This window comes from Manacus vitellinus, unplaced genomic scaffold (genome assembly GCF_001715985.3).
Source record: "Manacus vitellinus isolate BGI_N305 unplaced genomic scaffold, ASM171598v3 scaffold_20_pilon, whole genome shotgun sequence".
In the NCBI taxonomy this organism is placed as follows: Eukaryota; Metazoa; Chordata; class Aves; order Passeriformes; family Pipridae; genus Manacus; species Manacus vitellinus.
The window spans coordinates 8,130,744-8,148,109 of record NW_021939471.1 but is presented as its reverse complement, the minus strand read 5'-3'; the positions used below and the strand labels follow the sequence as shown (position 1 = coordinate 8,148,109).

General features: G+C 39.2%; 1 protein-coding gene across 3 annotated transcripts in view; it reads right to left on the bottom strand.

The window, feature by feature from the left end:
- The window catches only part of SPATS2L (spermatogenesis associated serine rich 2 like), a 139,652-nt gene that overhangs the window by 24,081 nt on the left and 98,205 nt on the right, over window positions 1–17,366 (bottom strand). For all 3 annotated transcript variants that reach the window (XM_029959571.1, XM_018071915.2, XM_018071917.2), the window contains 3 exons: window positions 9,451–9,559; window positions 5,139–5,188; window positions 3,924–4,161 (listed from right to left, as the gene is read on the bottom strand). In XM_029959571.1, coding sequence (XP_029815431.1) covers window positions 3,924–4,161; window positions 5,139–5,188; window positions 9,451–9,559 — 397 coding nt within the window. The remainder of the gene's footprint in view (window positions 1–3,923; window positions 4,162–5,138; window positions 5,189–9,450; window positions 9,560–17,366) is intronic.

Here is a 17,366-nt window from a genome sequence, read left to right as displayed (position 1 = left end):
GTGAGGCCAGCTATTGCTGCCACTGTGAATTTCACTTAAGGAAACAAGCATAGAAAATGATTTGTTGTGTTAACTCTTCTTTCTCATCTTTGTATTCACTTTGATGAATGAATGATAGTTTGTTCTGAAGTTGCTCTTTATGCATCACTTTACCAGCTGATGGTGTGTGGTGTCTGGAGAAAAGGGGCTTGTCAGATTAACAGCTGGATTACAGCCCATGGAGTGAGATTTACACTGAGGGTTACCACATGGATAGCTGCAGCCTATCAACTAGTGACTTTGTCCTGGCTGGGCATTAGGACAGGTGTAAAGTATATCTTAGTTTTCATGGCAATCACATAACGCCAGAGGAACAAGGAGGAACATCAGCGCTCACATTTTAAACCAGCTTTTGTTTAAGGGCTTTAAAAGATGAGTCTGAAATCAGAAAAGGTATCTTACATAAAACAGTAAGAAAACAGTGAAAGAAGTTAAAGAAACCTGTGAATCTGTGCAAGCAAGAAACATCAGTAATGCAGCACTCTGAGCATGCCAAAGGTTCATGGCAGGTACTAGTATCACACATAGTGAGGAACTTCTTCTGAGATCTCACAGTAATGCAGATAGCTTTGATCTATAAAGAACATTCTTTCTACTGTCAGTTAAGGCTGGCCTTGCTAAATAGCTCTAACAGAGAGTTAGAAACAAGCAGACTACCAGCTAACCTACAGAGAAAGGCCAGGGCTTTTGGGCTCTGTCCCGAAGATTAGATCTTCTGGAATTTGTTGTTTAAGTGCAAAATTGTTTTAACTAAATTTAATTAGCAGCTTCGGTACACTTGTCAAGACAAATAACAAATTTGACAGCTTTTTGCCTAAAGAAACTCATCTACAACAACGATACTCTAAAAACTTTTCAATCATCTTTTGTCTGCAATATACTCTGACAAACTGTTTCTTGCAAAATGACACATGAGCGACTTTAAAACCCATCAGCCAGATGACCAACATGGACTAGCAGGCAATGATTTGGTATGCTGCAACTAGACTTCCAAATCTGACTGAAGACAATCAACAGAATGAAAAATACCTTAAGAAAGTCTGCATCAAATCTCCGAAGACTTGGGTCAGCTAAGAAACGTGTAACAAAATCTGGGGACAAAGTCTCTTTCAAATGCTTGAAAGAGAACTCAAAGGTTTGGCCAATAGTAGCTACAAGTCAACTGCTGCATGGTTCAGTACACGGAGGTTTGGAACTTCAGCACTAGTCTAACGTGTGACATCCGCTCTATTAACAGTCAAGTATTACCACACCTGCCAGTAAATAAACTTGCTTTGAAATCTGCTGAGCTGCCATCTTCAAAATGAGTGGTTTATCTTTTTATAACAGCTTGCAGTTCAATACCTTTTAAATCAAGTGAACCTCATAGACTGGCTGAAAGAAAAAAAAAAACCACACCTCCTGAGATATAAACAGGAAGTTAGAAAGATTCACTCGAAATCTTCCTACGTGAAAAAATAATTTCAAAAAGTAGGAAAGAGATCAGTATCTGATCTGTATCTGGTTTTACCCAGGTCCCGACAAGTGATAGCATGGCAAGGCAGCATTAAATATCCTTCCAGTGCATTCAACACACCTTCTTTACAAGGGAATGTACAGAAATATGTACAACAAAATACTTCTAAGAAAGATGGAATAATGGCAAGAAACAAGCAGACCTGAACTAAAGGCAACAGCCACATGGTCTCCTCTATCATTTTCTAGCATGGGACACATTATGGAGACACACTCACTACGCTGCATCCTCCCTTCTGGTTCCTGAAGTTCCTTCCAAGCAGCCACAATTTTATGGCTCTGAAAGACCTGATCTTACAAACTGAGAGTTGGTATAGGCAAAGCTTCAACCTCATGTTCCTCATAGGGAGGAAAGTATTAAGGGACTGTGAACAGACACCTGACTGTGATCCTTCTAATCTGTGAACTGTCTGAAGGTGATGGTGAAATGACTACAGTAACATTAATTTGATACAGAAGGAACCAAAACAAACAAGCCAGACAAGGACAATACAAAGGAGATTTCAACACAAGAGGGAGCAATATGAAACTGGTGCACTTTGGACTCATTTCAGCATTTCAAACTGCTTTAGAAGAGTCTATACGACCTGCTCAGAAACCACAAGGGCACAGATGCTGGCCCCTGAAGGATCCTGATCACCTTTCTACTCTATTTAGTTCCACGTATTTCAGCACAAATGTACATAGGTGGCTTTTGACCTCAAGGAAGTAGCTATTACACTGACTGTGAAGAAAAGAATTCTAGTACAATTGAAAGTAAAGAAGAAATTCTTCCCTTCTCTCCATTATACAATTTGCCAGGAACTTATTTTACTATGCAAGAAAAATCTGAATATTAAAGTTTCAGATTTTCCTTTCTCTCTATTTCCTTTCTTTTCTGCCATTTTTTTTAAATCCCTCTCTCCCTCTTGTTTTTGAAACAGAGGATATATATAAAAGTTGAAAAAATCATAAAGCTATGGTCATATCTCATTTGTCACTTGCAAAAGCAAAGAAAAATTGCAAGATACCTTTTGCCCCTTATATGTAGAACTAACTCTTCACTGTATCATGTCAAAGAGAAAAAAAAACAGGACTTGATCCCAGTGACAGAAAAAGATCACTAACAGCATGGGTACTCTTCTTGCATTCAGGTCTTTTACCCCCTAGAAAATGCTCCCCATGCATAGACAATTCAGTTTATGTACTTTATTCATGCATGTATCATTTCAAAAAATACCACTCTAAGAAGTTTCCTTCTTGCAGAATAAGTGGCAAGAATGCTTTTAGTATTATGGAAATGCAGAGTCTTCTGGCTTATGAAATATTTTATCTGAAGTTAAGTGAGAGTCTTTAGCAAGGGCAGAAAAAAGTGTACCTCTGATCCTTGATTTCTTGGTAAGTAGTTTTGTTTGCTTGCTATAGGTTGCAGAGTTTTCATTTAATTGACCAGAAGTTGGGACCACCAAAGCAGCCGAGAATTTATTTCAGGACAATTATACATTTGGCACATTCCTTTAAAATGAGATTCAAGAGCTGTATTTGCAACCATGGAAAAAGTGATTTCAAGGAAAGTTCTTTTAATAGTCTCAAATACTGCTTAAGACACAGGAAGAAAATACTAACAGCAGCAATAATCCAGGGCTGTCAGATGTCCCAAATGTGAAGAGCTGAAAAACCACTACCAATACTGACAGCAATTTATTATGAGCTTTATGAACTTGTAGGCAAAAGCTTTCACAGAGCTTCTCCCCCAGAGGAGCGAGTTTTTTTCACTGATGTTGCTATAATCATAACTCTGCATCTACTGTGACCCAGGGAGAAGAACTGTGTTACTGTTCCCCCCGTTTCAGAAGTGGTTCCTAGACCCCAGCAGAAACATGCATGTACTAAGAGGCCCTCCCTTCCCTGTTAGGGACAGCCAGTGGAGATCTACTGTGACTAGCCTATTCAGGGAAGATGAGGAAAAGAAAAATGGACTAGTTTAGACTGAGCAATAAAGAAATCCAGTAATACGCCACGAGCTCATAATGCTCAGATATCTTTGCTCCCTATGAGGGACTTAATCCTTCTGTTAACCATTTGACACTCAAACCATTTTCTAACCCTGCATTCTTATGTATTTCTACCTGTAATACTCTGTATCAGCTGGGCCCCTAATTACAGTTTGATTCTTTTGTCTCTAAGTAAAAAAACACATTTTGCAAGGTGAATAGTGCCCAGATATAGACCTATTTGCATGACTTTAATAGCTATGAGCATTATTTTGCACAAACACATCTCTCCAACATATTATTCTACTTCAAGGCAATAAAAATACCATGATCTTTATGTAAATGGAGGCTTGGCTATTGCCACTTAAAAACGTGCCCTCTGTCAGATGAGCTGACCTCTGATTTCTGGACAGTCCAGTGCTGATCCTACAAATCCTGAGCCTTTGTTCTCCAGAGAAGTGGTTTCCAGTTTCTGATTGGCAGAACCACGGCAAGAGTTGTCCTTAGAGCATCCGTTCATATGACAGTCATGTATTCCCTGGGGTTCTTGAGATGCCTTCTCAGGTCCATTCTTGTTTTTAGGATCTTTATTGCCTTGATGCTGTTTAGATTTGCTTCTTTTTCTCCTATTGTTCTAAATGGAGAAATATGGCAATAACAGAGACATCATTCGATGCAAATCATACAAATTCAAAATACAATCAGTAAATTGTCCGCAATCCTAAAATGCCATAAAAGTGACATTGGTGTAATGCAATTTACAGGCCATGATGTGCTATACAATACATTGTACTGGTTCATCTGAATATATGAACTGTTTCAAATAAAACCTGAAGCCCCCAATTTAATTTTCCCTGCCCTGCCACACGAAATACTTGCATTGTAAAATGGTAACAGAGCCTCTGTTAAGATGCTGCTCAAAATATTTTGTACTTAGAACAAGCAGTTCCCAACCATTCAGGGAACATCCACACAGTAATACAAACAAACCCTTAAAGCATCGCTTTGATCAGGTAGACAATGGTCATGGACATAGGTTGGTCACTGCTACTGTAGCTCTTCCAACCATAAAGAGGAGCCTCACAGGCTCACAGTGACTCACAGGGCAGCCTTCTGCTACAGTTACAGCTTGGAGATACTTCAAGTGTCATATCTGGGATACAATCTTCATGCTTCTGTATCTGACTTGATAATGTTCCTAATTCATGACTCCTAACAGAAGACTTCTATGCACAAGTTATTTTTACACCTGGCAGCAAAACCTTGAGCAATATAAGTGGCTGTGACTATCCAGGATACAGTTGCTTATTTGAAGTGTTTCTGCACATGGGCTGTTTTGGGATTTGTTTTGTACTTGTCCAGGGTCTGGCTCCCACACACATGTACACACATGGGCTGTCCCAGAAACCCTCTCAGAACACTTGGGCTTAGCAAGACAGTGACAGATGAATAGGATTAAAAATAGTACACACATTTGCTTTCAGGTACTCTGTTTACACATGTGAATGAAGTCACCTATGCCAGAAAAGGCAAAATACTGGCCCAAATGAAAGCACTACATTCAAGTACAAACAGATCTAAATGCCTTGATGCTCAAGAGCAAGTTCTTACCTTCTTTTTCCCTGTCATATTCCATTCCTTCAGAACCTGAGTTGCACTGCCTAGAGAAAGTAAAGATAAAACATTTGAACAAAAGTTCAGCTATGAAAAAGAAGCGTGTTCAGGAACAGTTTCTAGTCTCCTAGCTGAGCAGCATTTCCATTTGTTGCGAATTCTATTATATGGGGAGAACAAAATAGGTACTGATGCCTCTTTCCTCCTTAGTTACCTGTTTTGATTGCACTACATACAGTGGATGGTCCACTTGGCACTACTGGTTTTTTATGGACTTCATTTCACAAATGATTAAGTGTGGGTGTACCTTAAAGCATTAGCATAAGCCTCAGAAAAATCAACATTCAAATCTCTTGCCTGAAAAGGGAAGTATCTCAGCACCTTAGTGTAAACACTGAGTACAAATCAGATAGTCCATCCTGACTCTAGAGCATTTAAAACTTTAAAAAACTCTTGGCATTTTTATCATATATTTTCTATGTGTTCCCTGTTGCATTCAGAAGACATAAGAACATAAAAAATAAACACTTAATTAGCATCCAAAAGAGTAATTTTGTGGACTCCTGCATAAATTCTGCATTGCACAAATGCAGTAAACTTAGGCTTAGTAGAAAAAAAAAAGTCAAAATTTATGTTGAAAAATATTTACAATTTCGTATACTTGAAATTCTGTCTGTCAGCCATAATGAGTTGATCAGACAAATTTATGGAACAAAGCAAGTAGAGCCTTGGTTAGACCAGTGCCAGCTGCCACGTTATAAGAAAACTGTTCTCCTTCTGGTTAACATCATTATTTTTTTCTCCCGGACCATAATGCTGAAAATAGATGCTCATGGTAAGCATGCAGTCTGAATCGTCATCCAAATTACTAAGGCACTATCTTTTTAATCACAGTCAGATCAAAGGGCTTCTACTTGAATTTTAAGCACTGTACAAATCTAGTAAGTACTCATTTATTACCCTTTTGAAATGGATTTCATATCCAGACATTCTTCTCACTCCTTTCAGTGAACTCTTGATATTAGCATTAAGAAGAATTGCTGTTTTCAGACTACCATGAGTCATCAATTTGTATTCAGCCAAAGACGTGTGAGGTTTTCAGATGTACCAAAATTATTTTTCTATCACAATAAAGCAGGTCCAAGATTATCTGGTAAGACTATCACACACATTAGGAAAGATTATGTATACTGCTAGCAGTGCTAAGCCTAATTTGTTAAAAAATGTGTATGGAATCCATCAAAGCCATGTTTTGCTTCCCAGATGGCATAGCAACGCAGATACAAGGCTAAGAAAACTTCTATTTTGTGTATAACTATATACATACCTATATTTAGTGACACACATACATACTTATGTACATGTAAGTACAATCCCCTCTCCTAAAGGTTTGCTATCTTTTGACAGGTGTTGTGTTTCATTATGAAGAAATAAACCCTAACATTTGCTGCCCATTTTACTCTGTGCTGCTGAAAGTATGTGATTTCACGTGACAGCTTTGTTGACTGTTTTCACAGTATAAACCAACATCCTTCTTGTGTTGGCTGGTGGTGTCTTTGCTTTGCTTCCCTCAGCTTCCCTGTGAATTCTGTGCATGGTGAGGGTTATTTTAAGGATTCTCCCAACTAAACTCCATTTCTTCCTGTTAGGAAATGCACTAACTGTCCAAGTACCAAAGCCCTCATTTGAACTCATCATTATAATTTGTTGAACACATCTACAAAGCAGCTGATCAGACCTTCTGATTATGCTTAATTAGGTAAGCACTAGCATAGCAAATAAAACATTTGAACCCTCTTTCATTTAAATAAAATTTCACATATAGAAGTAAATTCATAATAGAGACATCACCTAAATGCTACTCCAGATACAAAGCAAGATGGAAAATAATCTCAGGAAACTAAATTTGAACGTTTTTTGATTCAGCATGCAACACCTCAGAGAGAAGCACTGAATGGAGGTGCTGAGCCTTTTCATTCAGCACAGCCACCCCCACGTTTTTCTTTGCCTCTGGCAATGATTTCTCTGCAAGCGTTATTTCAATCTTAGCAGTTTTTGTCATTCACGTGAAAAAATACTCCAAGTGCTGGATTCATTCTATCCACAGCGGCAGCTGCATGGATACCTATCTTTTCTCAGGCTTGCTATTGTTTCCAGACAGTAACAAATATTGGCTGTTTTCAAATGCTGGTTCACAGACTTCTGAAGGCAAGGCACAGTAATCACAAACTGGTGAAGTTCAAACAAAGAACATCTGAACAGGTACAACAGCTTGCTTCTCTTCAGGACTTTGTTGCACTCTTGCCCTGTTTCTTCCATACAGCAGATGACAACACATGGCTATGAAAACACTTCCCCTTTTGAGTGCTCATTGGAAACAATTCATAGGCCACAAGCAAGCAACGGCAACTTAAGACAAAGTAAATTGAAAGTAACTTACTGAATAGTCATGGAACAATCCTCCACTTATTTCCCCAGGACATACATTACAGGAAAACAAAATTATTGTTAGATGCCTCACACTTTCCTTTTCCTGTGTGTGTGCACAGACAAACTCAATTCCATAGATCTATTAGAATGTCTATGCAGTTGCCTGAATCAAAAAGAACCACATAGATCCGATAGAAGAGTTATGATGCCTTTATAAATAGTCCAGTTTGCTTGCACCTGCTTTTTGCATACTGTTAAGTCCTAGTGTATCATGATGCTTTTTGGATGATACATTTTAGTAAGTTAATCCAAACCAACCCCCAAACTATTCTTAAGTAAAATACAGATGAAATAAGCAACTTGCTGAGATAGCAAAAATGCAGAAATTTTTAAGAAATACAGAGCCTTTGAGACCACTGAACTTCTAGTAGTGTTTATGCAGCCCCCAGCTACAAAGATTTTGAGAAGATTTGCTCACGGTATGCCATTATTTCCGCAAAGGGTTTCTCACAGACTTTGGTGAAAGTTCAAAATACTTGACATTATATATTTATCAGAAAAGTGTTATTTAAATACAAGTGACCTTTCATTAGAGATGATCCAGATTTAGAATGGCTCAAACTTCCGATGGAGTCTTGGCTCAGCCATTATAAATGTCAAGGCTATTTGCAAAATTCAGATTGAGGTTTGAATGTCAATTCAATGTATGCATCTAGTTCAGGGGTTTAGGGGCCTGGCTATCTGCTTCAGAACTATCCCAAATTCTTATTAGTTACTGTATCTTCAAGAGTGAATCATTTCCTGACATATTTACTTTTAAAAGCATTGACTTTCATGCAGAATAAAGGAGGTGGTCTGCAACAAAAAGGGTATCAAAAATGGCAAAGTCAGGTGGAACAGATAAACAGCCATGTCAAACTCATAGCATAGAGAAGCAAAGATGCAGACAGGAGGATCAATTATAAAAAAAAAATTTAACTAAGTGCCACACTGATCAGATTTCAGAAAAAATACATAATATATTTTCACAGAATATGCTGAGTTGGAAGGGACTCACAAGGATCACTGAGTGCAACCCTTAGCTCCACACAGGACCATCCGCAACAATCCCACCATAGGCCTGACAATATCATCCAAATGCTCCTTGAACTCTGTCAGGCTTGGTGCTGTGACCACTGCCCTGGGGAGCCTCTTCCAGTGCCCAGCCACGCTCTGGAGGAAGAACCTGTTTCTAATATCCAACCTAAACCTCCCCTGACACAACTTCAGACCATTCCCTGGGGTCCTGTCACTGGTCACCACAGAGAAGAGATCAGTGCCTGCCCCTCCCCTTCCCCTCACAAGGAAGTTGTAACTGCAGTGAGGTCTCCCCTCAGTTTCCTCTTCTCCAGGCTGAACAGACCAAACGCCCTCAGCCGCTCCTCACACTGCTTCCCCTCAAGGCCCTTCCCCATCTTTGTTACCTGCCTTTGGACACTCTCTAACCAAAACTGCCACAATATTCAAGGTGAGGCCGCTCCAGTGCAGAGCAGAGCAGGACAATCCCCTCCCTTGACCGGCTGGTGATGTTGTTCCTGATGCCTCCCAGGACACAGTTGTCCCTCCTGCCTGCCAGGGCACTGCTGATTCATGTTGAGCTTGTCATCGACCAGGACCACCAGGTCCCTTTCCACAGCACTGCTTTCCAGCATCTCATTCCCCAGTCTGTACACACATCCAGGGTTGTTGCCCCATCCCAGTGCAGAATTGGGCACTTTCCCTTGCTGAACTTCTGATGTTTGGTGATTGCCCACTATTTTGAGCCACCAGAGACAACAAACACTTTTAGCATGCAATTGAATCCCTCATGTCTTAGTGAAAAAAAGTGCACTATACTCACCATCCATGAAAGCTTGAACAGCCTTGTCTACATTGTTATCAAACTGCTGCAACACCAGGACTATCTCATTATTGCTTTTGTTCGGAACAATTGATCGTATTGCATTGATCTGGAAGGAAAAGAAAGAAGACAATAGCATATGGGTTTATCATACTCCTTTAAACAACAAGGTGCCTCTGTGCCAATGCACATCCATATAAATGCCTGTTACACGTGACACACTCAGGAGCATACAGCAATGTGTCTGTACAAAGCAATACCCATCCTGTCCTTACCTGGCCCATGCAAACAATGAAGCAATTTCTTCAGGACACCAAATCATAGAACTGGTAGCCAGTAATCCTGGAAACAAATCCTACCCTCAGCAACAGTGGGAGAACTAGCTTAATTAAGCTGACAGAATTTGGTTTTATGCTTCTTTCCTAAATGTTCTATTTGCTGCCATGGGTCTTGATACATCACCTACACAAACTTAGTGAGTACACAATTAGTACAACAAGGCTATTGCATGGTCTTGCTACATCAAAGTTACGATTGGTGGTTTTTTGATATCTGAAAAACAGTCATATGCATGAAAACAGTCACAGGCTAAACCAGCATCATTTTCAAAAGCTCTAGTGGCTGCTCAATTCGCTGTTCCATATACAAGTGACCAGGAAGCTTATGTAACAAAATCCTGAACAAAGGACATAGGAAGCGAAATGCTTCCTTCAAGAAACTCTGCTGATGGATGAGGTGATACACCCACAAGTGACTCTGGCACACCGTGCTTAAATTTCCCAGTATTTGTTATTGCTGTACTGTCAGTATCCATTGATACCAGATGAAATTGAACTCACAATGTTTTAAATAAAATATTCCTTGTGGAGTCACACTGATAATTTACTTTCTCATCCCTAAGTAATGTAGCAGAAAGTAAATAGCTATATAAAAATTAATTGCTATATTATTTTAATGCTATACAAGCTTTATGAGGTCAGAGCAAAATAAAAATACTTAAACGTAATTCGCAAAACAAAAACCTATGATAGTACTCTGAAAAAAGAAAAAGATAACCACTGCCAAAACCAGTCTAGTTGTTCGAAATTAGGTTTTTGAGCTTCTATATCAAAATGTCCAGCATGTATTTACAATCAGAAACTTGTTATTGCCCTGCAAATGTTTATCTGACACCCTTCTTTGTCATCTTTCTGTGGGAATACATTCTTGATTTAAGTGTACTTTATTTACTGCATCACAATGCCATTATGCTAATTGTGAAGCAGTGGTGGTCTTTTACTGTACCGTGAAAAATAATTGTGAAAAAAATAATACATGAAGATAGAACTGTTTAAGGGAACTAGGCTGGCTTACATGGCAAGAGAATTCACACTTCCTTGCCTTAGCTGCCTGGTTAGATGCTGAAGGACAATCTTATGGAGTCTCCATCAATGGAGATATCAGAAGGTGATCAAGAACACTTAAGTGCTCAGATTTATGACCAAAAAATCTTATTTTGCTGTAGTACGTTCACCCCACTCCTCAACTGCTGTATTTCTGTCCTGTATTCTAATATAAACCATGAATCATTTCAGGCTCTGTTAATGCACAGTGACTGAGGGCTCAGATTTGCGATGCCTGCTGGACTTCAGCACTACAAAAGGTTGATACTCAGCACACAACTTTAGTACATCTACTTAAGATGATTTACTCTACTCCTGTCCATCATCCTGTCACACCTCTCTCTGCAGCTTCACATTTGCCCACAACACATTTCAAGTAGCAAGTCCAGCCTTGGACAGCCCAGGTCAAACACATAATTTAGAGGGCAGTGGAGTTAAAGCACTTGACTACTTCGCAAGGACACTTTCCAAAGGCCTATCTGTCTAATGTTGCCACCCCAACCAAGCAAGGCTTGCCCAGCAGCCAGGTCTCCAGACAACAGCTGGTTGCTTTGGAATATCTACTCAACACAGGCTGAGTATGTTGAAGTTCAGACAGACGAGGTTGTCAAGTGGACTGCTTGAAGCAGAGACTGTCGTTGCCAGAAACTGCGGAGAAAATCCTCTGTCTGCTCAAGTTTCTCTCTTCAGCCGATGTGTATGCACGGGGAGGGAAGTAGTGAGTATAGCTTTCTGCTATGTACTGCAGGCATCCAAGTGAAAACTAACCCAAATCAATAGGATGTGCAGAAAAAGCCCTGGAAAAAGGAGTTAATTAACCTAGTGATTGTGGGTACAGGCACGCTATTTACTGATAAAGCTGCAACAAGTATGAACTGAGTTGGCTCCATAATAATAGAAGTTGGCAAAGACACCCGGGTAGAATAGGCCACAAGCTGCAGTCCATTTTAAGTTCAAGCTGGTACCTCCCAAACTTTTTCACCATGTGGACTATATCTTCATATTCTCACAAAAAACTCCCCTCTTCTTTCACAATCATGTGGATCATCTCGCTGCCTACTCAAAATTGCATAATCTTCTTGTGGTAACTGCTTACAGGAAAAACAGTAAAAGGAAATATCTAGTGTATTCTAACCAACTTTAAATAAAAGCATGGGGATTTCATATGGCTTCTAGGTCCTTCTTTGCTATGAAAGGTCTAGAAGCCTCAAGAAGCATCTGGAAACAACCAAGAGAGGCTAAGACCACAGGATGGATCAGGCAACTCGCCACACAGTGCAGTTTGGAAACTTCTCAAAGACATTAAGAAGAACATCTGTGGGGTGGAGAACACTGACACACACGAACTCGACCAGGCAGACTATGTTTTACACTACAGAATCTACTACTGAAGACTTTCTGTTTGCACTGTGTGGTCTTTGTTAAAAATTTTTTCATTAATAGGAAAATCGGACTTAAAAGTTAATCTGTGCTTCATCCAACTAGTACTATAATTAAATACAAAAAGGTTACGGAAACATTCTAGTTATGGAGATAACCCAAAAAAAAGCAAGATGATGATCTTAGGAAGAATACTCGTCAGTATACAGAAAAGAAATTAGGTACCTGACCAACACCGTGGACACAGTCCTGTTTTAGCTGGACTATAAAAAAATTTGATTTAGGGAATATCAATGTGCTGCAGAGCTCAACAGTTCTACTGCTGACACCTAAGAATATTCTTTGTTGAGGGTTGTACGAAATAAACATTTGTTTATCTTTCTACTTAAAATATAAAAAAATTTTAGATGCTTCCTGAAAAAATTCCTCAGGAAAAGAATATCAGATTGCAGGAAAGCATCCAGGACCTAGAAAATTCCAAATCAGGAGTTGCTTACACTTTTTAAATTTGCTCCCCTCCTGTATGTATGCTATGATACCCAGGATACTTACAAGCTGTTAGTGTTTCTCCTTTCCAGATTTGTGCAGTGACTTATGTGGGTAAAACAGATGAAAACTAAAATACGCAACAATCAGTAGGATACATCAATATAAAGGGGGAAAAAAAAATATATGTATATATATACAAGTTCAGAAACAACAAAAGCTGATATAAACCCAGAATTCCAACAGAGCAGAAATCCCAAAAGGTTTTGTTCTGAAACAAAGTATTTTGTCTTGTAAATTCTTAGGAACAAGATGGCATATTGTTACCATACTTTTCCTGGAATTTCAAAGACAAAGATCTGTGTGCCAGACATCAGATCTAGAACATATGCACTGTTTGACTGATGTTTTAATCCAGAATACACTGGAACTGTTGTACACAGGCAATGAAAAAGCCAGCCAATTCTGGACCTCCAGACATACAGCTACAAGTCTCAAATTGTGACCTGACAGTGTATCTGGAAGGAGGACAAGGCATGTTGAGGGAAACTAGGCCATATGACAGCCTTAGCCTAGAAATGCCAATGTCAAGGTCACCAATATTCCAACTCTTAGTCCTTTTACCTTGATTTCAAATATATGTGTAGATTTCTATGTCTGAAACTCAGCTCTGTCCCCACACGCAAAACATGTCCCATATATTTCTGGACATGAAAACACAAAAGAAAAAGCCAAAGGGAATGGTAGGAAACCTTCCTGACAGCATATGCCAAGCACAAATGCTGTAGGTCATAACAGACATACCACAGATTGTGATGAAGAGAGGCATATCAAAGCTCCAGGAATGCTTGACAGATACAAGATGACAAGGTGGACTTACATTAAAGGGTTGAACGTGAGCTGGATCTAGGCAGCTCAGGTATGCTGGCTCCTCTCTGGTTCACCTGCTAGTTCAGGTGATAAACCAGCCCTTTTGCTAGCACAGCTAAACACCTCACCAACTTACAAGCCTCCAGCTGAGAGAAGTCAACCAATTCCCAATCCAGAAAACTACACAGAGCTCATTTTTGCTACGAGTGTGGTAGGATGATTCCAGGGCAGGAGATAACTCCTAACTTTATCTCTCTAAAGTTACAGTCCTCAAAACATTCATCTTCTCAAGATGTAAGCAACAGATTATGGAACTAGAATAAGCTGATGTGTGACTTCCCATCAACAAACTCCTTTTAAAAAATATTTAGCATCCTAAAGGATGAAAGAAATTACAAGAGCCAAAAAATCTCTTACTACACAATGGTACTGCATTAACAACAGTCTGCAAGAACAAAACTCACAGCAGTCTACTTTATTGGATTTATTTCTGTTTATGTGGGAGAAAACAGTTTTCTCCTACTTTCTGAAACCTGATCATAGGAGAAACAGCATGATCAGACAGACTACAGGGAAGTCAACTATTTTAATGACTTTGTGAATCATCCTGGTTTTATCCAGTGTAGATTCCCAGTGAACTTCTGTCCTCATCTGGATGCTAGATAGCATTCCGGGACATCAAGAGAATTCAGTAACATACCTTCAGAACCACAAATAATTAGTGCTGTTAATGTCAGCATTAGTTGAGAATATGTCACTGACAACAGTTAAATTCCTGGGCTTTCCCTCCTGTAGCCTAACAGGAAAGCACATTACTTTGTTTACTACTGAAAAAACTTGCCCAGAATTTCAGCTTACAAAAGCTACTTTAAAGCAATCACAAAACTAAAATATAAGGCTGTGATCTTGAAAACAACTGTGTGCACTCAAGAACATGAAAGGCAGAACCCAGGTCCATATCCATTTAAACCCACAATCCAGACACATACCTTGCAAGCATGCATTTAATTCCTGTGGACCTAGCTACTCTTCTGGATAGGGCTAAAGTTAGTTCAAATTTTAGAAGACATTCAGCCACTTCTCAAGCACAGACTTAGCTTGAAATGCTTGCTCAAGTCCTGTTAATGCTTGCTGCAATGTGAGCCAGAGTGCATCTCATCAGGACCAGAATTCCACAGTCATGAGGATGTTTTTATCTGTCTCCTACACAAAATGCTGAAGACTGCCCAAAAGTGATACCAAAATTGAAGAAGATTTCAAGTCCCCTCAGATAAGCTGCTTCTACTCCACAATAAAATCCCCAAGGTCTGATCCAATATACTTGAGTATTTTTCTGATGATTACTGTTAAATTATTGACAATCACACTTGGGGCAAATTTTTTACTTGCCTAAAAATTAAAAAAAATAAAAAAATCAGTAACAGGTTACCTCTGAGGAGCTGAGGAGCACAGCACACAAAAAAGGACACTGAATTCTATCCTTTCATGGTATCTTACCTAAAGCCCTCACAAACACCCATCTCACAAGACTTCCCTGATAAGTGAAGTTCAGAAAGAAACAGAGCCTGCCTGAAAGTTGTGACACCAGATTACCTACTCCACATACAGAACCAAGCTGATATTGCTGTGCATTCCTCTTAAGTCCTTTAGGTTCTCTGTCAAGTTTCAAATGGTTCCCAGGCAACTGTAACAACATGGACTCAATCACTGCCTGTTTGCTGCTCTGCTCCATCTGCTCCCTTTTGGCATCATCTCAAAGAGGATGTTTCTGGTGAATAAGTAACATATCCGGGGTTCAGAGATTTTGTTTATATATTTCTGACATAGTGACAAATTAAACTCCTTTGCTGAAAGCTCACGGCTGTTCTGAAACTCCCGAACACAGCTGCTCTAATCCCCTTGAAGTTACTATTACAGTCACTCAGACAGAAATATTCTTACTTATGGCTGCTTAGGAAAACTAACACAGATCCACCTTCCCTTTGTACTAAACACTGAGATCAACAGATTTTCTTCTAAGTTCAGAACTAAATTCATTTAGAAGTATTGTTATCAACAAACACGTCACATTTCCTACTTTATTTTTACTGTATGTCAGTAAATCTTTATGCACACATACACACCATTCAACTACATTACACCTCCAACTGAGGCTGATCCAAATCCTGCAAGAGAAGTGAGGAAGGAGGGCTGCCTGAAGAACTCTGCTGGTTTCTATAATCTAGGAATTTAGCATTAGCAGATGTCCTGGCTACGTTAAGCAGGAAAATGTATCTTAAAACCACTTAATGGCACAATTTTTTAAAAGGTTTTGAACTCCTACACAAACATATTTCATGAGTACAATTCGACTTTGTTGCATTAAGAGGCTATTTCTTACATTGGAGATATTTTTCCAAAAGCTTTACTAACTAAGTTCATCCCGACACACCGAACAAATGTTGTTAACATCCCCTTTGAGCAAACTAACAGCTTTGATCGGGTCGTGCCTCTCTTTCCACTACATGATCTGTTTATTACCCTGATACCTTCCAATCATTTATTCTCAATAACCACAAAAAAAGTTCTACTTGCAGAAGTAAACTGCTTTAGGCAATTGTCATGGATATTCAAAATTGACCCCAAATTTGTAAACTAATCAAATAGAAAGCCAGACACTTAGTATGTTCTTTCAGGTTTCCTGAAAAGTTAAGGTTTAGTAAGAACTGTTCTCCTTGAACGATGTCAGCAGTGTTTACAGACATGAATCTGTGATATTCTTAACCAAGTTAAACGGCTCATCAAGTGACAAAAGTGCATTTAGATCAACTTTACTGGTCTTTGAACAGTCCCATCTACTTCAACACACCGGCAAGAACAGTTGTGAAGGTCAACTTTAAGGAGAAATAGTGGAATCACAGATTGGAAACTACTGTTTTTATAATGTATGACTTTAAATTTACATACTACTTCCATTCCTTCCCCTGAACCCTACTCTTTCCTTGCATGCTGACTACCGGTTAGAAAAACCACAGCTATGGTGTAACGTAAACAAAACTGTGAAACCTCCAAAACCACATCTGAATAAAATTTCCTTCTTGCAGTCCTATCCATCTGCTCCTCCAGCTCTGACACTTGAAATGACAAAGGAAAAACCAAGCCTTTCAGGAGAACTACAGCAAAACTTCACTCCTAACAGAATCTCAAGAGGACGATTTTCATCTGAATGAGTATTTTGCTAATTCCAGCTGACAGCAGATCTCACTTATTCAAACATGTTTAGACACAAAATAAACTTAAAAAAAAAAAAAAGATAGACTCAAAAGCAAATCCTGAAGTTTAAACAATTCCCAATATTTTTTTGGATCATAACCAAAGTCACATGCCAGAGCTGAATGGCTATTCTGGGGAGTGCCTGATATTCACTCTTCTCTTGTTAAACTAAGAGGGTCTAATTGTTGCAGGAGACAATACATCACTTGTATTACTCATTCCAATTGCTTCTTCTTTGGAAGCCTTGTAATTCAGAATCTCAGCACCTCTTCTGGTGATGTACTAGGTTAATGCTTGAATACCTCCATTGATTTTATGAATTTTGGATTTAAGCCAATGAGTTTGGCTCATTTTATCCTTTAATCCAGTGAACTTTTGTGCATATGATCTGAACTATGTATAACACGCAAGTCTCCAAAAACTCTGATACAAAAAGTAAGTCCTTACTCACACTGTATTTTCAGGCACAGAAATGAGTATAATCAGAGGCAAGACGGAGAGTGCCATAGTGAAGGAAGACTACAGCAAGGGTCAGGGCAAAGGGAA